Source organism: Diceros bicornis, chromosome 12 (assembly GCF_020826845.1).
Source record: "Diceros bicornis minor isolate mBicDic1 chromosome 12, mDicBic1.mat.cur, whole genome shotgun sequence".
In the NCBI taxonomy this organism is placed as follows: Eukaryota; Metazoa; Chordata; class Mammalia; order Perissodactyla; family Rhinocerotidae; genus Diceros; species Diceros bicornis.
In genome coordinates, this window is record NC_080751.1 from 46,934,156 (window position 1) to 46,961,456 (window position 27,301).

The window sequence follows — 27,301 nt, forward strand, 5'->3', positions numbered from 1 at the left end:
GGAACTACGTCAGCCGCCAAGCGGAAGGAAGCTGTGGGGTATTCGCGCGTGCTGTGCTAGTCATGGCGGCTGCCCGAAAACCTTTGGAGTTCCATGCCAGGCGGCCCTGGGGTCCGGAGGAGGGGGTCGAAGATCCGGACGAGGAAGACGAGGATGATAACGATGAAGCCGCGAATGGGTTCTCCCTGGAGGAAGTGTTACGGCTCGGAGGCACCAAGGTAATGGTCTTGGACTTGCGGAGAAGGGGGCCAGAGGCGCGGGGAGTGGTCCCTCTCGTGGCTGGGCAAATGGCCCGGCCGCCCCCGAGCTGCGGAGTGGGAGGGCGTCCTCGACCCGGATCCCTGCTTCGAAATGTGCTCTGTGCGCTCCCCGCACTTCTTCTTTTCCACTGCTATTTGCAAGAAAAAAGTAGTTTAGAATTGAACGTTTTTGTGCTGTGGTGTTTCTTAGAATGTAGGCGATCATCTCATTTTATTGACGTGGTATAACTGGCACTGTGTGAGGTCGGAGAGGACTGACAGTTTTTGGTCCTGACCTCGTGGCATCAGTGTTTTGAACTCCAGCAGTTTTGGGGTTTTAACTTCTGTTCTCACAGAGTACACGCACGTGCGCGCTGCACGCTCGAGAAACCCTCTGCTTTCTTGGATTTTACATCCTAATTAAGGGAAAGAAGCAGTAACTAAACTTTTGAGTACATAGTATGTCAGACGCTGAGTAGTGTTATGGAGAAAAATAAAACGAGGATAAGGAGTGGGAGAGGGCATCACGGTTATAAATGAGATGATCGCCCATCACTGAGATGTTTGAGCAGAAACCTGAAGAAAAGAAAGGAGTGAGCTGTGTTGTTCCATGAACGACAACAATGTCAGTGTAGCTGAAGCAGAGATAAGGGGAGAGTAATAAGAAATGAGGTAAGAGAGTGGGCCTTTGTTCTGAATTTGACGCGAAACCATTAGAAGATTTGGAGCAAATATGTGACATAATAATTTTGTATCTTTTTTTTCTTACTATCTTAGAGATCCTTCCATATCTGTACGTGTCACTGGTTTTGTGTCTGCCTAAATCATCCTGTTTGCCTTAATTTATCTAACCAGCCATTTATTGTGGGTATTTAAGTTGTCAAGTCTTTCGCTATTTTTTTTTAAAGCAGAACACCTTTCAAGTTGGTTGTCATCATTTTTTTTTTTGAGGAAGATTGGCCCTGTGCTAACATCTGTTACCAGTCTTCCTCTTTTTTTTTTTTTTTTCCTCCCCAAAGCCCCAGTACATAGTTGTGTGTCATAGTTGTAGAGTTGTAGCTCTTTTATGTGGGACACTGCCTCAGCATGGCTTGAGCGGTGAGTAGGTCCGTGCCTGGGATCCAAACTGGCGAACCCGGGCTGTGGAACTGGAAGGCACGAACTTAACTGCTCTGCCACCAGGCCAGCCGCAAGTCTTTTGCTCTTTTAAATAATCTTTCAGTAAATAACCTTGAATATATATTTTTTCCCACATTTGTAAGTGTATGTGTAATCTAAACTTGTAGAAATAGAACTGCTGGGTCAAAGAATGTGTGTCTTGTATTTTGATTGAAGTTGGCAGATTGCCCTCAATAGAGGTTGTGCCTATTTACACTCCCATCAGCCAAGTAGGAAAGTGCCTTTCCCCAATACCACCTGTCATAATTGTATCTTTGCTCATCTGACAGATTAAAAAATAAATGTATCATTGTGGTTTTAATTTGGATTTCTCTAAATGTCAGTGAGGTTGAGCATCTTTTCATATTTTCAAAGAACCACTTTTCCCTATGAACCATTTGTTTATATCTTTTGCACATCTCTCTTTTGGGTGATTTGTTGCTTCCTCAGCTGATGTGTAGAAACTTTTACATTAAGTAATAAGGCCAATTACTTTGATATGAGTTGCCAGTGTTTTTCTTTTCCAGTTTACTTGTCTTTTGATTTTTGTGTATGTTTTGTATGGGGGAGAATAAATTTACCCATCCTTTGCTTTATGGGCCCTGGAAAGGTTTTCCCTACTCGGAAATTATTTTTTAAATTATGTTACGCTTTCTCCTATTATTTTATGGTTTTATTTCTTTCACATTTAAATCTTTGATCAGTCAAGTATTTATTTTGGTGTAGGATGGGAACCCAGGCAATAGCATGATGACTCAATTTAATTGATTTCAAAGATACAAATTTCACATTAAATTTTGAAGTTTTAACTAAACTGTTGGATATGTAATTTATTTTTAACTTATGTTTTTATGCAGCAAGATTACCTTATGCTGGCTACTTTGGATGAGAATGAAGAAATGGTGGATGGAGGCAAAAAAGGAGCAATTGATGACCTTCAACAAGGTGAATTGGAAGCGTTTATTCAAAATCTTAGTTTGGCCAAGTATGCAAAAGCTTTCTTAATTGAAGAAGATGAACCAGCTAAAAAAGAAGATGCCAGCGAAAAAGAAGCAAAAGTATCTAAAGTAGATAATAGAAAGCAAAATGCAGCAGAAAATGAAAGGAAATCAATCGGTAGTAAAGTGAAAAATAAAAAGTCAGAACAACATTCTATTGAGAACAACAGTGCCACACCAAAAGTGAAGAAAGATAAACAACAGGACATCTTTGAATTCTTTGAGAGACAGACGTTATTACTCAAGCCTGGAGGCAAATGGTATGATCTAGAGTATAGCAATGAATATTCTTTGGAACTCCAGCCTCGGGATGTTGTGTCTAAGTACAAAACGTTGGCTCAGAAGTTGTATGAGCATGAAATCAACTTATTCAAAAATAAGACGAATAATCAAAAGGGAGGCTCTTCTACCTGGATGAAGGCAATTGTGTCATCAGGGACGCTAGGTGACAGGATGGCAGCCATGATTCTGCTTATTCAGGATGATGCTATTCACACACTCCAGTTTGTAGAAACTCTCGTGAACCTTGTTAAAAAGAAGGGCAGCAAACAGCAGTGCCTCATGGCTTTGGATACTTTCAAAGAGTTACTCATTACAGACCTTTTGCCAGACAGTCGGAAGCTACGGATTTTCAGCCAGCATCCTTTCAACAAACTAGAAAAGTTGTCCAGTGGCAACAAGGATTCAAGAGACAGGAGGCTGATCCTATGGTATTTTGAACACCAGCTGAAACATCTAGTGGCTGAATTTGTGCAGGTCTTAGAAACTTTAAGTCATGATTCATTAGTAGCCACCAAAACTCGAGCCCTTACAGTGGCTCATGAGCTCCTTTGTAACAAACCTGAGGAAGAGAAGGCCCTTCTTGTGCAGGTGGTAAATAAACTGGGAGATCCTCAAAACAGAATAGCCACAAAAGCCTCCCATCTATTAGAGACATTGCTGTGTAAGCATCCCAATATGAAAGGCGTTGTGTGTGGTGAAGTAGAAAGGCTGCTCTTTCGCTCAAATATCAGCTCCAAAGCACAATATTATGCGATTTGCTTTTTAAATCAAATGGCCCTCTCCCATGAAGAAAGTGAATTGGCTAACAAATTAATAACTCTTTATTTTTGTTTTTTTCGGACTTGTATCAAGAAAAAAGATATTGAATCAAAAATGCTTAGTGCCCTTTTAACAGGAGTGAATAGGGCATACCCTTATGCCCAGACTGGTGATGACAAAGTGAAGGAGCAGGTTGACACACTGTTTAAAGTGTTACATATTGTGAATTTTAATACCAGTGTGCAGGCTTTAATGTTGCTTTTCCAAGTAATGAATTCTCAGCAGACAATATCGGATCGATATTATGCAGCATTATATAGGTAAGTAGATACCCTTCCAATATGTGAATGTAAGGAATAAGGTGATCTAATACAGCACATGCAGTACCCCTCTGTGGGTCAAGAGAAGGACTTAGAAAATTGGATTTTGCACACCCTCCCCGGCCCCCTTCCCCGCCCAGCAACTTGCTACTCACCAACTTTGAGTAAGTCACTTAATCTTTTTTCCTCTGTTGGACAACTATGTTATGTGCTTTGAATACGTTGTTTTTTATTTTGAGAAGTTGTTAAAATACAAGAAAATAACACCCCAACAAAGCATCTGTATCCTACCATCTAATATTTCAACATTAACATTTTTTATATTTGTTTTAAATCTTTTTGGATATTAAAGAAATAGAACTGCAGATATAATTGAAGTTTCCTTCTCCTCCTCCCCCCATCCTCAGTCCTATATTTCTTCCTCCTGTCCTTCACACAGCCATTTAGTAATTCATTCAACAAGAAATTTTTTATTTCACTTAACATAATAACCTCCAGGTCCATCCATGTTGCAAATGGGACGATTTTGTCTTTTTTTATGGCTAAGTAGTATTCCATTGTATATATATACCACATCTTCTTTATCCAGTCATCTGTCAATGGACACTTGGGTTGCTTCTGCTTCTTGGCTACAGTGAATAATGCTGCAGTGAACTTAGGGGTGCATAAGCCTCTTTGGATTGCTGATTTCAAGTTCTTTGGATAAATACCCAGAAGTGGGATAGCTGGATCATAAGGTATTTCTACTTTTAATTTTTTGAGGAATCTCCACACTGTTTTCCATAGAGGCTGCACCAGTTTGCGTTCCCACCAGCAGTGAATGAGGGTTCCCTTTTCTCCACATCCTCTCCAACATTTGTTATTTTTTGTCTTGGTGATTGTAGCCATTCTCCTGAGTATAAGGTGGTATGTTAGTGTAGTTTTGATTTGCATTTCCCTGATGATTAGTGATGTTGAACATCTTTGCATGTGCCTGTTGGCCATCTGTATATCTTCCTTGGAAAAATGCCTGTTCATATCCTCTGCCAATTTTTTGATCAGGTTGTTTGTTTTTTTTGTTGTTCAGTTGTGTGAGTTCTTTATATATTAAGGAGATATATATATATCCACCCTTGTTGGATATATGATTTACAAATATTGTCTCCCAGCTGATGGGTTGTCTTTTCATTTTGATCCTGGTTTCATTTGCCTTGAGAAGCTCTTTAGTCTGATAAAGTCCCACTTGTTTATGTTTTCTTTTGTTTCCCTTATCTGAGTAGACATGGGATTCAAAAAGATCCCTCTAAGACTAATGTCAAAGAGTATTCTGCCTATATTTTCTTCTAGGAGTTTTATAGTTTCAGGTCTTACCTTCAAGTCTTTGATCCACTTTGAGTTAATTTTTCAACAAGAAATTTTTGAGTGCCAGTCATATGCTGGACACTGTTCCAGGTGGTCAGGACATAGCACAGTGAACACAATTCCCACCCCTAGAGTTGCTTACATTCACATTGGGGAAGACAGATAGTAAACAGGAAAGTTTGTTAGATGGAGAGGGTTGAGGGTTGCAGTTTTGGAATTTTTTTAATATTGGGGTTAAGGTTTTGTTTATGGAATCTTGCAACTGTCCTGCAGCGCACCCATTGAGGGATGATATTTTGAACAGTATGAAAATGCTTTGGAACTGTTCAGGTATACCAACAAGCTGTGTATTGCCTTCTAATTCATTTTTGTAATTTTACATACATATATCTTGTGAGAAATACAGTGTAGTGGTTAATATCTTGGACTTAAGCCACGCTGCCTGGATTTTAGTCCCAGCTGTTAGTTGGCTGTGTAACTTGGGCCAAATTACTTAGTCCTCATTAAGAAGATATTGGTATTCATGAATGATCCCATTTTACTGTGCCTTGGTTTATTCATCTATAAAATAAGAGAGGAAAGCACCTATCCCCGTAGGGTTATTATGAAGATGATGAAACTTCCCAAGGTTACACAGCTAGAAAATGACAGAACTGAGACTTTAATAAGATTAGTGAGTTAATGTACATGTTAACCCATGTAATCTTCATGTGTATGTTAAGCACTTAACAGTGCCTGACACACAGTGAGTGCTCTGTAAATGTTGGCTGCTATTGTTAATATTATTCACATGCACATCTTTAGTTTAAGCCTCGAACAGCTCTCCAGTCTGTGAGGTGCAGTAATTTGTGCAGGTCACGCAGACAATTATGAGGCCAAGTTAGGTGGTAAATCCGGGTCCACTGGCCTTGGAGTTCATGATGTTTCATGGCACCCATTGCACTGTACACTAAAAAGAATCTCAATGACCTTTCCATACTCTTATTAAGAGTCTGCAGTTTTTTTTAAGTAATAAATACTTAACTTTTTTAGTTTGGAAAGAGTTCCAAGGCTGAAAATGTAGAGGTTTTGGGGCCTTAGATTTTTTTTGTAACTTTCGAGGGTCATAAAACTGTCTAATTTTTAGAAAATGTTTGGAATATGTTGGAGAACATGTTTTTCTAATATCCACTTAACATCTCAGTGTTTAACACAACAGTCTAACATCTCTGAGGAGTACATTCCTCAATTCTTTAAATTACTGCTTGCCAAGAGCTCTCACCGATGGATTTCCTCAAAGGGCTTTTAAGCCTTCCTAAAGTATATATTTCCTCTTGGTTTTATTAAGAATCCTTTAAATAAAAATTACCTAATATTGATTAAGGGGTAAAAGAAATGAAGAAATGATTTGGTTTACAAAAATGTGATTTATCAAAAACTTCAGGAATATGTTTTCTGTCAAATCGTGGAGACACACCTATCTAAATTCTTCTCAAATGTTTCTGTTGATGTGTAATGGAATTTATGATTACAAATGAGTTGCAAAATGGATGGAAATGTTGAAAATTTAAATGTGAAGAGAGAAAATTGAATATCAAAGATTGAATAATACCAAATATCTCAGAATATCACCAATAGGTACTAGAATTATGGACAAATGAGGAAAACTGGGTGTGCAGAGCAGTATAAATATGCCTCCCAAGGTTAAATATTTTCAGTTCTAATATTAGTGGGAAAAAGTTAGTAGACATGCTTAGAGCAAGAAGTAATGATTTCACATGAGCACATCTGAAGGATTGTGTTAATTCTGGGTGTCCTAATGTCTGGTGGTCCAAAACAGTTGGAGCATTTCTCTAGGATTCAGCAACTAGGCTAAAGAGAGAATTTAAAAATTATCATATAATAGTTGAGCAGCCTGCCCAAGAGAGACTTTAGGTAGAGAAGGACACATAATAGCTATGTAGAGTCAAGTGTCTGAAAGGCTGTCATATAAAAGTGTAATTAGCTTATTTTGTTGTGTGTTTTTTTACCAACTTTATTGAGATATAATTGACAAATAATATTGTATGTATTTAAAGTGTACATTTATACATGATTTGATGTACGTATACGTTGTAATGATTACCATAATCAAGTTAATTAACACATCCGTCACCTCACAGTTACTCCTTTTTTTCTTTTTTTTGGTGATAAGAATGCTTAGTATCTACTCTCAGCAAATTTCAAGTATACAATGCAGTATTATTAACTATAGTCACCATCCTGTACATTAGACCCTCAGAACTTATTCATCTTAGACTGAGTTTTCACCCTTTGACCAACATCTCCCCATTTCCCCCATCCCCTGCCACCACCATCTCTTCTCTGTTTCTATGAGTTTGATTTTTTTTTTAGTTTTTAGATTTAGATTTTCTTTTAGATTCCACATTAAGTGAAATCATACAGTATTTGTCTTTCTCTTTCTCATTCTTCACTTAGCATAATGTCCTCCAGGTTCATACATGCTGCAAATAGGATTTCCTCCTTTCTCGTGGCTGAATAATATTCCATTATATATATACGTATATATACCACATCTTCATTATCCATTCATCTCTCAACAGACACTTAGGTTGTTTCCATACTTTGGCCATTGTGAATAATGCAATGAACACGGGAGTTGCAGATATCTCTTCAAGATACTAATTTCATTTCGTTCGAATATGTACCCAGAGGTGGACTTGCTGGATTATGTGGTAGTTCTGTTTTTAATTTTTTGAGGAACTTCCGTACTGTTTTCCATAATGGCTGTACCAATTTATATTTCTACCAACAGTGTACCAGTGTTCCATTTTCACATCCTCACCGTTTGTTCTCTCTTGTCTTTTTGATAATAGTCATCCTAACAGGTGTGAATTGATATCTCATTGTTTTGATTTGCATTTCCCTGATAATTAGTGATGTCAAGCACCTTTTTGTGTACCTGTTGGCCATTTGTATGTCTTCCTTGGGAAAATGTCTATTCAGATCCTTTGCCCATTTTTTAATCAGATTATTTGGGTTTTTTGCTATTGAATTGTATGAGGTTTCTTATATATTTTTGATATTAACCCCTTATCAGATACATGGTTTGCAGATATTTTCTCCCATTCTGTAGGTTGCCTTTTCATTTTTTTGATTGTTTCCTTTGCTGCGCAGAAGCTGTTTAGTTTGATGTAGTCCCGTTTGTTTATTTTTGCTTTTGTTGCTTGTGTTTAGGTTATTTTATGTCGCTTCAGAGGGCAGTAGTTGAATTAATAGTTGGAAATAACACAGGAGCAGATTTGAGCTGTGGGTAAAGAAGGTATTTTCTGGCAAAATGAGTTGTCCAAAATTGGATTGGGTTCCTAGTGAGAGAGTGAACAATCCACAGTCACTAGAGATGTTGCACAACCACTTACCGTGGAGTGAACCACTTATTCATTAAACAGATATTGAGCATTTATTCAGTGCCAGGCACTGGGATTACAACAATGAATAACACAGGCACAGTCCCTGTTCATTGGACTTTAGGGGAAAAGGAGAGAAAGGCAAAAATGTGTGTTAAACTGTGAAGAAGGTAAACATGGGACTGATATAGAGAATAATGGAGGAACGTATTTTAGATACGATGGATGAGCAGACAGTTACTAGACAGAGAGAATAGCATGTATGGGAAGGGTGTTATACAATTAGTACATTGGACTAGAGATTCTCTGAAGTCCTTACAATTTAGTTTTCTACTATAATGTATGGTCTTGTCTAGAACCATGTGGAGGCTGCCTCTGATCACCCATCTAGTAGGTAGTGATACAAAGATAAGAGCCCTGGTCTAGTCCACTGCTTTCATAGGTCAGTTTTCCTTATTTGGTTTTGGATTAGCCTTTCATGCGTGGTTCTGTATCTATATAAAAGTTACACTGTTAGGGCTGTGCCCTGTTGGTCTAGAGAATGAAAAACCACTTGGAAAAGAGAAAAGAAACCACAAAAACAAAGTCTCTTGCCTCTGTGGTATTTGTTTTTGTTTTGTTTTGGTTTTTCCTGGTACTATCATCGTTCTTTCTCTTCTGGTCATTGACTTCCAATTTTACATCTTAGGGCAGAAATGGTCTCTTATTCTAAAATAAGCAGGAAGATTATCCTTAACTGAGATGAGGTTAGTAGTTGCCTCTCTTATGTGACTGCTGCTTGTAGAGATGTTTTATGAATAAACATTTGATCTCGTTTTTGTTTTACAGGAAGATGTTGGATCCAGGATTGATGTTGTGTTCTAAACAAGCCATGTTTCTTAACCTTGTCTACAAGTCTCTGAAAGCTGACATCGTGTTGCGCAGGGTGAAGGCTTTTGTGAAGAGGTTACTTCAAGTTACTTGTGAACAGATGCCACCATTCATATGTGGAGCTTTGTACCTTGTGTCTGAGATCCTTAAAGCAAAACCAGGTTTAAGAAGTCAACTAGATGATCATCCGGTATATTTTACAACTGCTTTTTATATCGAGTGGGTTCTGAAATATATTGGTATTTTTATTCTTTGCTTAAATGACAATAACTTACTTAGTTCTCCGGAGCATGTAGGAATGTGAGTCCTGGAGTTGGACAGACCTGGATGTTAGTCCCAGGGGTAGTTTCCTAGGTGAGCTTGTTGTTTGACCCCTTTACTGGTAATAAACTGCACTACTCTAACCTGCGATTATATGAGATAGTTACCCAAGGTTGTAGAGCCAATATATCTCTGAAGTCTGTTTCCTCAGTTGTGAAATGGTCATTATAGTACCTGCCTTGTAGGGTTATTTAGAACACATCAGAAATTCATTTACGGACTGATTGTTTTCATGTAATAAAGTCCCCAAATCTCAAGGATTCTTGGCTCACAGCTCTATTACATTTAGAAATAAGAATATGATCTCCTTTCGTTCTGAATATTCATTAATGGAACTTTAATGTTTCACCAGAATTGCAATAAGCAAATCTTCTTCACAACTACCTCACATAATTGAATACAGACTTCCAGTTGATTAATGCAGATTCATTAAACTGTTTTTTTAGGAGTCTGATGATGAAGAAAATTTTATTGACATACGAGATGATGAAGACATAGAAAAATTCACTGATGCAGATAAAGAAACAGATACAGTGAAAAAAGTTGAGACAGACGAAACTGTGTCTGAAAGTCATATGGAAACCAAAAAATCAGAGTCTGCTTCTTGGGTGCACTTTGATAATTTGAAAGGTGAGCTTCCTAAATCTTTAAATTATTTTCTTGAATCTTTAAACCAGGGAATTGGATCCCCCTGTGATAGTAATAGAAATTAATATTACACCATTTTAGAAGTCCTCTATATTGCTTTTTTTTAAATGGGAGCTCATAACTAGATATGTTCAGGACCTTAGAAGTAAATTTTTTATATTGAATCATTGATTTATTAACAATACTACAGATAATATACATTTTAAAATAATTTAAATCTTAGAAATTAAAGCAAGTACCTTTTGGAGCTGTGAAGATTTAGTGAGAGAACTATGGACATGTTAGGTGCATAATAAATCTCTTTTCTCTCAGCTATCAATGTAATAAGTTTATGCCTTTGGACCAGTTTTAGTTTCTTGGCCTTTATACATGTAAAGGCGTCAAACGTGGAACATATATGAAGACAACAAATGTGTGTACATGAAAGTTTGATTTATAAACAAAAGTATTTGGTTATATGTTGTAAATTGTGTGGAACTTTTGGTTATTTTGTTTGAGTATCATATTCACCCTTTACAGTTCCTTAAAGTAACATTTTGGGGTTGAAAACTTTCTGTGAGATAGAAACTTTAGGTTTTCCATACACACACACAAACTGAGTTAAGTCTGTTAATAGAATATTACAGCCAAAAGAAATCTTAGAAACGCAGCCTCTTCATTTGAGACTGTAAAGAAAAGCACACTAGCCTTGAGGGTCAAGAAATGTGCCAGACCCATTTCTTCAAACTTGTTGTGAGACTCTTGGTCAGATTATTTCATCTCTCCAAACTTCTGTTTGCCTGTGAAGTATAAAAGAGGAGTATGTAGCCACCAGGAAAGTTTTTAAAAGAATCCATCTCTTCATGCCCTGAAGGCTAAACTGAGAATAATCCTTTAGACGGATGGTGAGCATGTGCAATATGCAGTGGACAGGTCAGAGTGTGTTCTGAAAGGCCTTTGCTTTAAATTTTTTAATCCTGAGTTTCTGAAAACATGAAGAAGATATTGTAAAACGTGTTCCAAGTGAGAATTATTTTGGGGCATACGTTAATGACAGTTATTCACTGCACTCTAAAGTTCCCAAAGAATTTAGACCTATTTCCTCTTCAAGTTATTTGCCATCTTTAACGCTTATGACCTAATTGACCCAGATATGGCCACCTTTTTTTGCTTTTTGAAAAAGGAAGTTTTGAAAGGGAGTTTTTAGTAGTTGGGATAAACATACTGCCTGGTTTATTCAATAGCAAATGCTAGCTTGGGTACCAAGATAAATTCTTTATGGGGCTTGAAGTTTTTAATCTAGATAGGCTGCCTGGCTAACTGAATGTTGAAAATTGTAGGTATCAGTGACAACATTAATGGTAGTGGTTTTAGTGACCTCTTGGGCTAGGAGTAAAGCATTTGAGAAATACTGTTTTTTGTTCTCAGGTGGCAAACGGTTAAACACGTATGATCCATTCAGTAGAAACCCTTTGTTCTGTGGAGCTGAAAATACAAGTCTTTGGGAACTCAAAAAGGTAAAATAATTTTAAATTGTCTTTTAATTCATTGTATGCTATATATTTGCCCACATGAATCTAATACCTTGAGGTTTCCATTTTTCTTGTAAATGATAAATAGAGGAGTTTAGTTATTTAGACATTAGTTAATTGGCATAAGGAAGCAATTTTAAGTGTGTCACCTGCCTGTAATGCTTTATAACCCGTTATTTCTGTTACCTCTGATAAACATCAAATTTACACATTTACACATTTCTGCATTCACATCTAGAAAATCTTAAATAGTGTGCATGCAAAATAAGGATGTTGTACATGGCTATAAATAAATTTTGCTTTTTGTAAGTAGATTATTGCACATCATGACTTTATAAAATGATTGTTTTGCTTTATGCATCAGATATCCCTGAAAAGTTTTGTGATGACAGAACTTTTTGCAAATAAAGTTACTTTTTAAATGTGTAAGAGGAACTCATATTTCTAATAACTTTTCTATGATTTCTTTGGTAAAAGAAGCTTTTACCAAATTTATTTGGTAAAATAAATAAAATAAAATTTGGTAATTTATTAAAGCTACGATTTTTGGTGAAGCAAATAAGTGTCTTCCTATGCAGAGTCCTGTGGGTGCCTGATACCTTTTCAGTGAGTCTGCAAGGTCACAACTACTTGCATATTATATACCAAGATGTTATTTGCCTTTGTCACCGTGTTGACAGTGGCACTGATGGTATTTAAGAAATGATGGATAAAACTGCTGGCGCCTTAGCAAAAACAAAGACAGTACAGTCGTAGCTGTTATATTCTTCACTGCCACATACTTGCAGGAAAGGGAAAAAAAAGCAGTATCACATAAGAAGGATAAAGCAGGAAAAATTATTGCTTTTATTATCTTGGCCCTAAAGTACATGTCTTTTTAATACTCTGTGTGCATATATAGCAAAAGTGCATAATGCACTTCTGCCACATAAGTGTGAAGTGTGAAGTATGAAGTATGAAGGTTGTCTCATGTCTCAAGGAAAAGTGCCTGTGGAGTTGTTGGAAACTCAACTAGCTCTTTTAAGAACTGGCTGACGGATAGACTGGTTATTCAGACTTGGGTATTTGGGAGACATATTCTTGGAAATGAATGAAGCAAACCTATTACTTCAAGCAAAACAGCTGACAGTATTTGTTGTCAATGATAAAATTCAAGCTTTGAAGCAAAGGTTAAAATTTTAGAAATCTTGTAACCACCACCTTGAGCTTAACAGTTTCTCAGTATGTAAAAGCTTTTCTGATGAAATCAGTGGTGATACTAACAATGTGACTTGTGATAACGTTGAATGAAATGTGGCCAACATTTGGAAGGATTGCATAACTCACCAGATTACTATTTTCCAAATGACCAATACACAGTGTTACAAATTCATGTGTGAACAAAAGATCCATTCAAAGTAGACCAATTAATTTTAAGTAGCAAGTATCAAAAGCTGATTGATGTGGTTTCAGAGTCCATATTGCAACTGATCTTCAGTTTCAGTATAGTATCAAAGAAGAAAATATGTGAAAGGCTATTAGTTAATCCTACTTTTTCCAACTGTATTTCTGTGTGAGGCCAGATTTTCATCTACTTCGGTTTAAATAACATGAAATACAGAAGCATATATGAGAATCCACCGTCTTCTTTTAAGCCAGACAGTAAATAGATTTGCAAAACTAAAATAATGCTACTCTTCTCACTATGTTTATTTGTTATGAAAAAATAGTTATTTTTCATAAAACATTTATATTAATATGTAGTAGGTTTATTGTTATTTTACATGAACTATAAATGCTTAAAATTTTTCTGTTGTAATTTCTAATAAGGTAGATATCAATAGATATATCCCACTTAAATTAAGGAAGCTTTTGAGGTCCTTGATTTTTAAGTGTATAAAGTGCTCCTGAGGCCAAAATTTTAAGAATCACTCTTCTAATGTATTGGGTTAAGTTTTGGTTCTTTGGATTTTCTTAAATAATCTACAGTTGTAGTAAGAGTTGACCCTATTCACATTTTTCTTTTTAGCTATCTGAGCATTTTCATCCCTCTGTGGCCCTTTTTGCAAAGACTATCCTTCAGGTAAGTCTAAGATATTCAGAAGACAAGAAATAAGAAAAAATAAGTAATCTAGTTTTAAATGATCAATTATTGGTCATACAGTGTTTTCTCAACCAGATATATTTTTCTGCTATTGTAAAGGAGCAGTGGCTTGTTTAATACAGAGCAACAGATAAGTCTTCCCACTCTGAGATGAATGAAAGTACAGAATATTAGAAAACCACAACAGTTATTTATTACATTCTGGCTTTTCCCCTGGAGAAAAATTGCCCTGCCCTTTCCCGTTTGCTGTGTTTGCCACTTCAGGGTTTGGTTCCTGGTTAATGGTTAGGTGACTTACAGTATTAGTATTATTTACCTATTCATAAAATCAGCAGTGCATCATAGACTATATATGTATATGTATCAATGTGTGTTTAATTTCTTCAAGTAAAGAATATTGTGGATGAGAGGGATATTTGAAGGGTCATTTACTGCATATTTGTGCCTTTGATGCAATGTAATAGATTCTTAAGTTTTTCCTCTTTTTTCTTATCTGGATGCATATATATAATTTAAGTTCTTAATTCCCACCCCCACCCCACCTATTAGGGAAATTATATTCAGTATTCAGGGGACCCGCTGCAAGATTTCACACTAATGAGATTCTTGGATCGATTTGTGTACCGCAATCCAAAGCCACATAAAGGCAAAGGTATGCTTCCATTTCATTTTTCACTGTTGATATTTGATAAACAGTATGAGCATATAACTAGGTTTTACATTACACTGTCTTGATTTTACATTTCAGAAAACACAGACAGTGTTGTGATGCAGCCAAAAAGAAAACATTTTCTGAATGATATTCGCAGTCTTGCTGGTAAGTATAAAGCCTGGACAGTTGAAACTGGCAAGACAGTGCAAGTCAGTAACACATAAATTGTGTTATTCTTTGCTCCACCTTATCAGAATAAAACCTAAGCACTAGAGATGTTATCCATCTTTTGTTCCCAAGCATGTGTATGCATGCTCACGTTTACTATGTCTGATTGCGCCTTTTTTTTTTTTTTTTTTTTTGCTTGAGGAAGATTAGCCCTGAGCTAACATCTGTGCCAGTCTTCCTCCACTTTGTATGTGGGATGCCTCCACAACATGGCTGATGAGTGGAGCAGGTCCGCACCTGGGATCCGAACCTGTGAACCCAGGCTGCTGAAGCGGAGCGCATGGAACTTTAACTACTCCGCCATGGGGCCAACCCCTGGGCCTTTTGTTTTTTAACTTTATTGCAGAAAATTTCAAACATATCCAAAGTAAATACACAGATAGTGTGATGAACTCCTCTGTAACCATCACCCAGCTTCAACAGTTATCAACATTTTGCCGTTCTTGTATCTACAGCTTTATCAGTGACCCCCCCATATATAATTATCTTTTATAGTTCAGACCATCTTAAGCTCTGTAATATGGGCTTAGCATAAACCCACAATTGGTTTCGTCACAGAGCATCATTGTAAACTTAGTTGATAGCCTTCCATGGGTATTTAGTACCCATCTCGTGGATCTGATTCTCTGTTTTTCTGTTCAGAGCAGACATTTCTTTGCATATCAGATCCCAGCTCCTTTTTGTTCAGAGACTAAGGTTAAGTTACACCTTATAAATCATTTAACTTCCAACTGACATTTCGCAGAGCTCCGGAGATATAAAAGGCCTTGCCCAAAGTTAACAGAGTTAGAATTAGAGGTCAAATCCCCTTTTAATCAAGATGAGTCAGAAATTTTTATCCTGAAGAGGGAAAAACTCATATTTTTCCAGTTTCTTACTCTTTTTTCTTAGTTTTCCTCAGTATTAAGTAAAATTGTGGATAATTCTGTTTATATTTTTACTTCCTATTCCCAGAATGGCAGGCATTATTGTTGTTTTTCTGAAATGAAAATGACAAATTTAAAGTGATTATTTAAGAGAGCTCTTTGAATTTTTATTTCTCTTGCGATTTAGATTCTGGATGCAATTAGAGGACATGAGAGGACCCTGTTCTTTCACTGTGAAGCACTGATGGCTACATACTTCATTGTAGCCAACAAACAGTTTCAAATGTTGGGTCTCCTCCACACAGACTTTTTCCAGAGATTGTCCATTGTACTATAGGATCCCTTCTGTCCACCTTCCTTACGTTTTGAGACTTTAGAATTGTAGGTATGCTGTATTTAGTCTTAAGAACCTCAATAACATAAAAAGATTACTTTAATAAAAAAAATTTATTTTCCTAGTGAACAGTAAGGAGTTCCTTGCAAAAGAAGAAAGCCAAATACCAGTGGATGAAGTGTTTTTCTACAGGTAATATACTTAATATAATTTCATTTGGGGAAGTGTTAAAATTTAAATTTTTAGAATCCATAAAATGCTTTATAACATAGGCCTATCTTGAAAAGATTGAGGGATATGTCTATGCATTTTGGTGACAATTGATATCCAAGTGAAACTAACACAAGTAAATATAGGGGTTTTGTTTTTAATAATTTAGCATAAATTTTGTTTTATGAATCTTGATTTTGTGGAACTTAATCTTTAATTTCTTTTTTGTGTGTGTGAAATTTTTGTTGTACATTATTGTTTGTCAGTCACCATATAAATGCATCCCTCCAACCCTTGTGCCCACCCCCCACTAATTTCTTTTTTTAATATAGTAATTTTCTTACAGGCTTTAAATCTGTACCAGTGTAACATAACAATCAACAACTCATGAGTATTTGTCTAAAACATGGCTCTAAACAGAATTAGCAAAACTCATTGTGCTACTTTAGAGATAAGTCCTAAATCCACTAGTATTCTTACTAACGCCTTATAGTAGTACAGGAAGCATTATCTCATCTGATTGGTTAATGTGGTTTGATTTAGTTTGCTTTTTTTAAAACATTTTGTGTGAAAAATTTTGAGGGTGTGATTCCATCTGCACAATGCTAAGTTTCACTGTACCCTGGTATAAGAAAAGGACCAAATTATAAAATGTTGTGATTTGAGGTCATTTAGAGCCATATTTTATAATATGCTAATACTTACATCATTAGTGTTGATGCTAAAACAACTTTTTACCATACCATTTAATTAAGATCAGTTGAGGTGTTTTTATGAAGAACTAAACCTAAATCTTTGCAATTTATTGTACTTCACATTTCAAAAGTTTCCAGCTATTTGTTGAATTCAAAACTATTTTTTCTATAATTAATACAAATTTTAGTCATTTATATCCAACTGAATTAACAGCTTTTACACTTGTTTGTGTCACTGGTCATAGGTGCTTTGATTATGGTAAAATGCGCCCTTTAACAAAATTATCAAATATGTAACATGCATTTTATTTTAGGTATTATAAAAAAGTTGCTATTGTTAAAGAGAAACAAAAACGGAATGCAGATGAAGAAAGTATAGAAGATGTGGATGATGAAGAATTTGAAAAGATGATTGGTAATTTGTTTTCCTTGACTCTTCAATTTGTAAAATTATTTATTAGAACCATGGAATATTAGGGGTAGAAGTGACCTTAGTTTTAAAAAATCACTTAGTTAAGAATACCACACAAATCACAATGGAGGTTTGAAAAATATTTTGGTGGCATGTGGCATTTCACCCACATTTGCTCCAGATAAATATATGATTGTGCTTGGACAGTTCATGGGGAAAAAAAATTTGTATTTACATGAGTATTCCCTCTTAAGGCCAAATTTCTTCTGAAAGAGAAATTTCTAATCTCCTTGCACTACTGGTAGCAATAGTCTGCTGTTCCATGTATTTTATCTTTATAATTCACAGAGCTAGAAAAATTTTAGTTGAAATTTAGACTGAAAACAAAAAACCATGGGAAATTAGAAAAGCTTACATTGAGTTCACTTTTTTTGCATATTGTACTATATCTACTAAAAATAGGCACTTAAGTAGGTCTAATAAAGTAAAAAGGGCTGCAGTTGCTAAACATCATTTTATTTGATATTTACCCTCTTTCCTTAAAAGAACTGTAGAAGGAAGCTGAGGGGCAGCCCTGTGGTGTAGCGGGTTAAGTGCACGCGCTCCGCTGCTGGCGGCCCAGGTTCAGATCCTGGGCGTGCACCGACGCACCGCTTGTCAGGCCATGCTGTGGCCACGTCCCACATAAAGTGGAGGAAGATGGGCACAGATGTTAGTTCAGGGTCAGTCTTCCTCAGCAAAAAGAGGAGGATTGGCGTGGATGTTAGCTCAGGGCTGATCTTCCTCACCGAAAAAAAAAAAAAAAAAATAACTGAAATTCACTGCAACCCATTTTAGTTTAGGGATTTAATTAAGGTCAGTATATTCACAGGTTAATGTAGATTAATAAAACACACCAGCAATAGTCAGATTTATATCATTTTGTTTACTTGTCATAAACAGCAGAATCATGACCATGTGTTAATTGATTCAGATACAAGACATATGTCAACTTTGTTGTTCCTTGCTGTATCTCATAATTTGTATATTGTTCTCTGGCAGATACATTTGAAGATGATAATTGTTTCACTTCTGAAAAGGATGACCTTGATTTTGCTGGGTAAAGTACTTAAATCTTTTTTTTTTTTTTTTTTTACCGTTTTCCCAGCATTGCCCAAATTACTGTCCCTCAGAACAGTAGAGCACAGGACTGTGTGATGTATAGGAGAAATGTATTGAAATAAGTTTGGGAAATGGATAGAGTACTTTGATTTTGGACCTTTATAATGCACATCAGTATATTAATTAAAGGCTCTGAGCCATCTGTAACTCTCTGTTTAAATGTGTTAATAGCCTAATACCCTGCTAGTCACCAAAACACACTTCAGAAAACAATGTCCTCTTTTACGTTACAAGTTGTTATTGTTATTTTTCTTCAGCAACTTGAAAAAGAAAACAAAAGGAGCTAAGGCTGACCCAGAAGATGAAGATTCAGAAGGTAGTGACGATGACCTTGATAACCTGGACGATGATGAAGTTTCTTTAGGAAGTATGAATGAAGAATTTACCAACATCGATGAAGAGGGAGGAACATTCATGGATGTGTTAGATGATGAAAATGAGAGCATTCCAGGTAAGCATTTTAAAATATAAGAGAAACAAACTGTGTCTTCCTTTCTTTCTCAGTGTAGGCTAGTTTTTCTGTTGAAGGTTTTTTAATATTACTCTGTATTCAGTTTAATACTCAGATGGGCCAAAAATTTAGAGAGGACCTTTATCCGGCTCATTGGAACTGAAGGGTTTTTTGAAGCAGTTGAGTTTTGAGTTTTGGACTTTTATTTTAATCAACAATTAGGCTGGGCCAGCCCCGTGGCTTAGCGGTTAAGTGCGCGCGCTCCGCTACTGGCGGCCCGGGTTCGGATCCCGGGCGCGCACCAATGCACCGCTTCTCCGGCCATGCTGAGGCCGCATCCCACATACAGCAACTAGAAGGATGTGCAACTATGACATGCAACTATCTACTGGGGCTTTGGGGGGGTGGGGGGCAGAAAAAGGAGGAGGATTGGCAATAGATGTTAGCTCAGAGCCAGTCTTCCTCAGCAAAAAGAGGAGGATTAGCATGGATGTTAGCTCAGGGCTGATCTTCCTCAAAAAAAAATAAAAATAAATTAAAAAATTTTAAAAAAAACAATTAGGCTGTTGGTGCAATATCTGTTGAGCTGTTGTGTTGCCTTTTTTTAATGTTAGAATAGTAATTAGCAGTTTCTAAAAGTTAATCAATATTCATCATCGCCCTATAGCAGTCTTAATTGTTTTTAAATTGCTTAATAGCACATTTTTTTTGGTTTTGGGTTTTTTTTTGGTAACAGAACTTGATGAAGTCAGCTCCGAAGTCAATACTAAGAGAAGCAAGAGAAAAGGTGCAAATGATTTTGACTTTGCTGGATCGTTTCAAGGTAAGAAAATGCATTTAGTCTCTCTTAAACCTAAGCAGTGTGTGTGTGAAAGTTACTTTTATCATTTTGGGAAATTAACTTTTCTAAATTGGATAGTACAATTTAGTTTTTGTTTTTATAATGGATAACAACAGTTTTATGTATTTTTAATATGTGAAAATTGTTCCCCATATACACCTTCAATTGTTTTCTCTTCCTAAATTCCGTCCTCTCACATTTAAATACCTCTAGATCATCTTTTCATTCATGTTTAAACCATTCAATTATATATGTAAGCCCTGGAGTTTCCATAGACACCTACTGCCTTTTTCCTTTTCTCAACCAATTCTTATTCTTTTCCATTTGACTCTTCTAAAAAATCCATGCTCTTTATTAACTTTAATTTTCCTTTTTTGTGAGATCTGCCATTTTACTGCCATGACAAAAGGATTCTAACTTCAAAAGTGTCTTACTTAAAAAGGATATGGGGCCGGCCCCATGGTTTAGTGGTTAAGTGCGCGCACTCCGCTACTGGCGGCCCGGGTTCGGATCCCGGGCGTGCACCGACGCACTGCTTCTCCGGCCGGCCATGCTGAGGCCGCATCCCACATACAGCAACTAGAAGGATGTGCAACTATGACATACAACTATCTACTGGGGCTTTGGAGAGGTGGGGAAGGAGGAGGATTGGCAATAGATGTTAGCTCAGAGCCGGTCTTCCTCAGCAAAAAGAGGAGGATTAGCACTGATGTTAGCTCAGGGCTGATCTTCCTCACAAAAAAAAAAAAAAGGATATGAATTCTTCTTTCTGCTAATTTGTTTTCTAGCATTTTTGAAAGTTATGTCATAACAGATTATGCCTTTTAGTATAACACTTGGAAGGTGCTAATAAAATAAAAATGTAGTATATTAGGTGACAATTTTAAGTTTTTAATAAAATGTAAAAAGCACTATTATAAATATTTGATTCCTTAAGTCTGTGGATAAATTCACAGGCTTCCTTTTTTTGGTCATGCTTTGCTTCTAATGCCTCTCTAGCTTCTGCTTACTAGTAAATACTAATGAAAAATTTAAAAAACTGGTAAAGTTAAAAATAATTAAAATGCTTGACAATATTTTATTAAAATTAAACAATAAATATTAAAAATATTTTTGGCAATGAGTATCAAAAATAATAAAATAGTAACTATATATATATTGGTAGTAGTCTCTCAGAGTCTTGTATGCCTACAGAATTTTTATCAGCTTTTTCAAATCCTGCCAACAATCATAGTTCTCTGAATTAGATTTATCTGATGCATGTTTACATTAGAACATGTTATCTTGCAGATTTTGTCTTTCATTGAGTGATGTAAGGTCACACTTTAGTAGTAGCATATGCTCAAATAAAAGGCAAAGTTTTCCTCAAAATCACCTCTCAAAAAAAAAATGTTGCTTTATCTTAAGTCCTACTGAGCCTGTCATATTAAAAGATACTCTCTCGGGACCTTATTTTGAATAATGAAGTACTATTTCAGAAGATATTAGGATCTCAGATCTCAATGAATAATAGTTTTGGGTGCAGATTAAAGGATACCTGACAGAATTGATTAAAACAAAAGGAGGAGGCAGAGGAATTTCAAACACATTTATGCATTGATCTGGGGGGGTGTCACCCTACATTTGCAAATGTTGGATATCCTTAAGGATAAACAAACCTTAAGAAGGCAGTACAGCAGAAGTGCTTACTGAGTGCAGTTAAACACCTGTAGGATGAATGAAAACCAAAAACACCTTTCCTAATGCCAGACAAATGGGATTTTAGTTTAAGATAAAAATATTCAATAATAGCATTATACACAGTTCTTAAATAACAACATACATTTCACCTTTATAAAAATTAAGATGAAATGCTCTAGAAACTATTTTATCAAAAGTGGCTCTGGTATATCCATGCAAAGACTTGTACACGATTGTTTGCAGCAACATTATTCATAATAGCCAAAAAGTGGGAACAACCCAAATGTCCGTCTACTGATGAATTGATAAACACAATATGATGTAGTAGTCCCTCATCTTCGGGGGATACGTTCCAAGACCCCCAGTGGATGCCTGAAACTAGATAGTACCGGACCCTATATATACTATGTTTTTTCCTATATATACATACCTATGATAAAGTTTAATGTATAAATTAGGCACAGTAAGAGATTAACAACCATAATAATAAAATCAAACAATTACGACAATATACTATAATAAAAGTTACCGTAGATCTTAGCAACCTCAGCATACGATTTTTTTCTTTCCTTATAAAGTCAAGAACTTTCATCTTTTAACTTAAAGGAAGCACTTTATGGCTTCTCTTTGGCATATCCAAATTGCCAGCATCACTACTCCTGTGCTTTGGGGCCATTATTAAGTAAAATAAGGATTACTTGAACACAAGCATGGTGATCCCGAGACCAGCTCAGTAACTCACGGGTGGGTAGTATATACAGTGTGGATAGGCTGACAAAGGAATGACTGACATCCCGGGTGGGACAGCATGAGATTTCATCAGGCTGGTCAGAATGGCATGTGATTTAAAACTTATAAATTGTTTATTTCTGGAATTTTTCATTTTATACTTTCAGACCATAGTTGACCTCGGGTAACTGAAACCAAGGATAAGGGGGGACTACTGTATGCCCATATAATGGAATATTATACAGCAGTAAAATGGAATAAGCTACTGATAGATGCTGTGTTATGCTAAGTGAAAAATGTAATGCCAAGTGAAAGAAGCCAGATACAGAAAACCCCATATCATATGATCCTATTTAAATGAAATAGCCAGAAAAAGCAAAGCCTTCTTGGGGAGGGGGTACCAGGGATCTTTTGGAGTTGATGGAAATGTTCTAAAATTGCATTGTGATGATAGCTGGACAACTGTAGATTTACTTAAACATTCTGAATTATACACTTAAAACAGCTGAATTTTATGACAAATTTATTCCTGAGTAAAGCTGTTTTTAAAAAGGAACTCTAGAGTAAAGCTGTTTTTAAAAAGGAACTCTAGGGGCCGGCCCCATGGCTTAGTGGTTAAGTGCGCGCTCTCTGCTACTGGCGGCCCGGGTTCGGATCCCAGGCGTGCACCAATGCACCGCTTCTCCGGGCGTGCTGAGGCCACGTCCCACATACAGCAACTAGAAGGATGTGCAACTATGACATACAACTATCTACTGGGGCTTTGGGGAAAAAAGAGGAGGATTGGCAATAGATGTTACCTCAGAGCCGGTCTTCCTCAGCAAAAAGAGGAGGATGAGCATGGATGTTAGCTCAGGGCTGATCTTCCTCACAAAAAAATAAATAAATAAAAAATAAATAAAAAGGAACTCTAGTAGTACCAGAGACATTGATGTCAAAGATATGAAGAGTTTGAATAATATTGTTTTAGGAAAAGTGAAAATGAAAAAAAGCAATATTTCTAGTTAATATATTTTTAGATAATATGATTTTAAATGTGTGAATTAAAATTTAATAAATATTAGAAATAGAAATTTTATTATTTTATCTATGTTGAAAAGTTTATATATTCAGAATTACAGGTGAGTTTTAAAGAGAACCACTTTATTTTGAGTAGTATAAACAAAACTTCATTTATAACATAATAAACATACCTTCCATCAATTTCATAGTCCAAAGAATAAAACCTCGTACATAATTAGAATTTACATTTTGCCTTAAATATTCCATAATCCATCTGTGTCAACTTTGGAATTTTAATCTTGCCTAATACTATGAAATAGGATAAACCTTGATCAGTGGCCAAATCTGAAAGACAAGAAGACACTATTGTCATCTAAACAGTTCTATTAGGATATTAACTTTTAAAAAAATAACTGTATACTAACTCTTAAATAAATCATATTTCTATCTTTAAAGTGCCAGCTATCTAATGGTGCTAAAGATAATTGCAATTGTGTATTTTAACTCAAATATAATTTTTTTAATGAAAACCATGTTTAAAGATTTATATTTTTCCAAAAGTCTTTGGATTACAATTTAATAATCTAGGTTTATACTTTTTTTTAGGACCCAGGAAAAAAAAGAAAAGAAATCTCAATGACCCCAACCTATTTGTATCTGCTGAAGAGGTAGGACTAATGTACAACTTTAAGAAATTAGCTATTCTACATTGTTTTAAGTTTTCTAATAACGTTATCCTTTTTTTTAAGTTTGGCCACCTATTGGATGAAAATATGGGATCCAAGTTTGATAACATTGGCATGAATGCCATGGCTAACAAAGATAATGCAAGTAAGTAACTTGAATTTTTTATTGAGGTTTTAAAATAGCCTTAACTTAGAACTTCTGAAGATATAAATATTTTTGGAGGACGTTTTTACAGTAAGAATGGATAAAATGGTTCCTTACAACCTGGAAGGAGTGACTTTTTCATCTCTCTGTCTAGGGAGCATCTAGGATTAAAAACTATTTAGACTATAGCAAAAACGACTACAGCCTACAAAAGTTACTTTGGTTTTTTTAGGGAGGCAGGCTGTTTTTATATAGTATGAGTTTGCTAAGTAACTTTGTTAAGTGCTTTATAGACCTTTTCATTGTTTCTTATATTGATAGTTACTGGCTACTGTTCTTTCACCAGTAAAATGTCAAGGGAAATAAAATCTTTAGAGCATTTGTTCCTTTCCTGTCCTAGTCTTTTATTTGTAAAACAGTAATCTTTGATAATAAATATAGAGGGAAAGCAACACACAGGCAAGGGATTTGCATTGTGGATGGGAAATGACTGTAGGCTGTGGCGGACCAGGAGTTCCCATTACTCAGTAGATGTTCTCTGGGGCCATGAAGAGTCTATAATGTGGTGTGCTCATCTTTCTTCTCCCCACCCTCAAAGGTCTCAAACAGCTCAGATGGGAGGCTGAACGGGATGACTGGCTACACAACAGAGATGTGAGAAGTATCATCAGGAAAAAGAAAAATTTCAAAAAGAAGAGGCCAAAAACCACTCAAAAAACTAAAAAGCAAAGAAAATGAGTGTTTTCTAAATAAATTGTAAATTAAAATTCAACTTACTGCTAATTTTTGCTGTTCATCCATTTTTCTTGATCTTGCTCTCTGATTCCATACATTCCAGACTGTTCAATGGATTTGTAATAAACTATAAATAAAAATAGCTGTCATTTATAAAATCGTGTAAAAGTGTTAAACTACATTGAGAAAAATCAAACTTTTTTTCCTTATTTCTACAGAGAAAAATAAAAAAGCTGATAATAGGATACGCATTTCATGTACAAGCTCTAGCATCTCTACTTATCATTGTAATGAGTACTATTTATTAAGCATTACTTGATACCAGATACTGTACTGAGTGATTAACATAATGTCATCTTGTTCAACCCTTATAACAGTTCATGAGGTGGGTCTTGTTATCTCTGCTTGACAAAGAACAGTTCCAAGAAGTTAGCAAACCAGAGATGGTTTTAAGGTTTGACTCCATCACCGTCTCAGATCCATCTCATTCCACAGTCTACGTTCTTAACCACTGAAAGGATTACAAATCAGCCCATTAGCTAACTGCGCTCATCTCTAGAGGAGAATTTTCTCCCTTTCTGTATTCTCAGAAAGAGCTAAAATAGGGATAAATAGTATTTTTGGAAATTGACATCACAGAATAAAAAGTCATTTAGCCCTTAATTGGTCATAAAGAAATTAATTTATAGGTTACCTGAAAAAGTTGTTTTGTACTCTTACTTTTACTTAGGGAAAAACATACCTTCCAAGATGAAGGGATATTTCTTGCTCATTGTTTGCCTGAAATCTGATGAAAAAAGAAGTCTTAAAATTAGACATGATTAGAAATTAATTGTATTAACACATGGGCCATAATTTAGTGCTAACTTTAGGGTCTATAAGATAGGAATCCTATAGATTAGAAATTTGTGTTAAAGTGAAATATATCCTTTTGGATAGGGTCTAAGTTGCTCTTGTGTTACATGGTAGCCTTCTATAGTTACTTTGGAGTTTTTAAAATTTGGCCTGTATATATGATATAATTTATTTAGAAATGGTATTTAAAAGCAAATTTTCAGTGTTAATGTGTAATTCCCTTTTGTAACTTTATGAATTGTTTTTATGGATGCCATTTTACCTTGTTATGGAATTAGAAACGACTGTTGTACCCAGTTTTTGAAGCTGATCCTAAACTTTAATTTGCTTTTAAATACTGTTGGATGTTTTCTTTTATACCCTTACAGTTTAAAAGTATAGAGATTTTGTGACTATCCAATAGAATCCTGGAACAGTGTTTGTTCTAGTGAAGTACTTTAAAAGACAAATGACAAGTTTCAAAGATGGCCACCACCCCAGGACTACTATTCCTTGCTTTAGGGAAACAGAAATCACTTCCTAATTCTAAAAGTTGAGGGCTCTAATATAAAATTTCCCCAAAAAAATGTCAGAGCACTTTCAGTGACAGCCAGTGGCATGGGAAAGGTTTTTAGCTCCCAGTGTTGATGCAGAGGAAGAACTCTGCTAGCCTGGGACACTGGTTACTTGACAGTTCAGCTATGCTACCTCTTGCTTTCTCAGTCTACCAAACAAGGAGGTATAATGGGCAGGGTGAATTTCCTCCGTCTCTGCTCCCAAACTAAACCAGACCAAGGACACTTGCTGTATGCCCCCCACTAGTAAAATCCATGGAAGTGTGAAACACTTTCCCTGGTCTACAAACTTTTTTTTTAGGGAGAAGTGTCATTTAGTCTACAATAATTAACACCTATTTTCCCCTTGCACCCATAAAAATGCCTAATACATTAAATCTGAAGAAGCAATTTATCTTAAAATGCCATTTAGCACCTAAAATGCATTAGGAACCTGCACACCCCTCTAAAAAACGTTAACTTATGAATTATGATTACCTTGGCTTGTGTTCATCTTATTAAACAAAAAATATGCTCCAAAAACGCCCACAAGTTCAGCTACTAAAACTCCTTTAAAGATCTTCTTTGCCAGTGGTTCCATAGTGCGGGCCATCCTAAGTTCAACAAGAACAATTACATGTAAACCTGAATGAGCATATTCAAACTTCATACCACTTCTATAAAAATAACTCCAATTCATTCCCACAGTTTGATTTATTATCTATATAGGAATAAAACTCCAAAGTTACTGTATACTTGTTTGTATTAGAAATGGCCCACGTTCCTAGTTTTCAATCTCCGTGCCTATGGGGCACAATGAACCAAAAACATGATTGGATAAAGCACAGAAAGGAGAAAAAATTGAAGGCATGTAAAAAGAACTAACAGTTTACGGAACTAAGATTTTCAAGGTTTCTAAGAATACAGAATGGTGGGAAATAGGGTAAGTTATTTTTTTACCTGGACTAGGAATAAAGATATAATCTAAGGGACACAATATGTGAAAGCTCTTTGTAAAGTACCCCACAAAAGTAAGGTTATAGTGGTTGTACATGTTTTATAGCTGGAGGTTTTCATTTATTTATACAACATATATTGAACTATGTGCCGTAGTCCAGGCATTTTATACAAAGTTGAGCAATAAACTAACTGGTTCTTGTTCCTGAGGAG

General features: G+C 35.8%; 2 protein-coding genes across 5 annotated transcripts in view; one reads left to right on the forward strand and one right to left on the reverse strand.

The window, feature by feature from the left end:
• The first annotated feature begins 39 nt into the window (after positions 1-39).
• Positions 40-26,745, forward strand: CEBPZ (CCAAT enhancer binding protein zeta). The gene is made up of 16 exons (XM_058551421.1): positions 40-218; positions 2,255-3,756; positions 9,312-9,543; positions 10,121-10,304; positions 11,730-11,818; positions 13,842-13,895; positions 14,466-14,568; positions 14,665-14,733; positions 16,122-16,188; positions 17,216-17,316; positions 18,355-18,412; positions 18,732-18,925; positions 19,662-19,748; positions 23,784-23,845; positions 23,927-24,008; positions 24,607-26,745. The coding sequence occupies exons 1-16, from the start codon at positions 63-65 to the stop codon at positions 24,744-24,746; spliced, it is 3,180 nt and encodes a 1,059-aa protein (XP_058407404.1). The 5' UTR covers positions 40-62; the 3' UTR covers positions 24,747-26,745.
• Positions 23,298-27,301, reverse strand: part of CEBPZOS (CEBPZ opposite strand) — a 7,421-nt gene continuing 3,417 nt past the window's right edge. For all 4 annotated transcript variants that reach the window (XM_058551424.1, XM_058551422.1, XM_058551423.1 and 1 more), the window contains exons 2-5: positions 26,630-26,745; positions 25,486-25,530; positions 24,786-24,870; positions 23,298-23,522 (exon numbers count right to left, since the gene is read on the reverse strand). In XM_058551424.1, coding sequence (XP_058407407.1) covers positions 24,788-24,870; positions 25,486-25,530; positions 26,630-26,744 — 243 coding nt within the window. In that variant the 5' untranslated portion in view covers position 26,745 and the 3' untranslated portion in view covers positions 23,298-23,522; positions 24,786-24,787. The remainder of the gene's footprint in view (positions 23,523-24,785; positions 24,871-25,485; positions 25,531-26,629; positions 26,746-27,301) is intronic.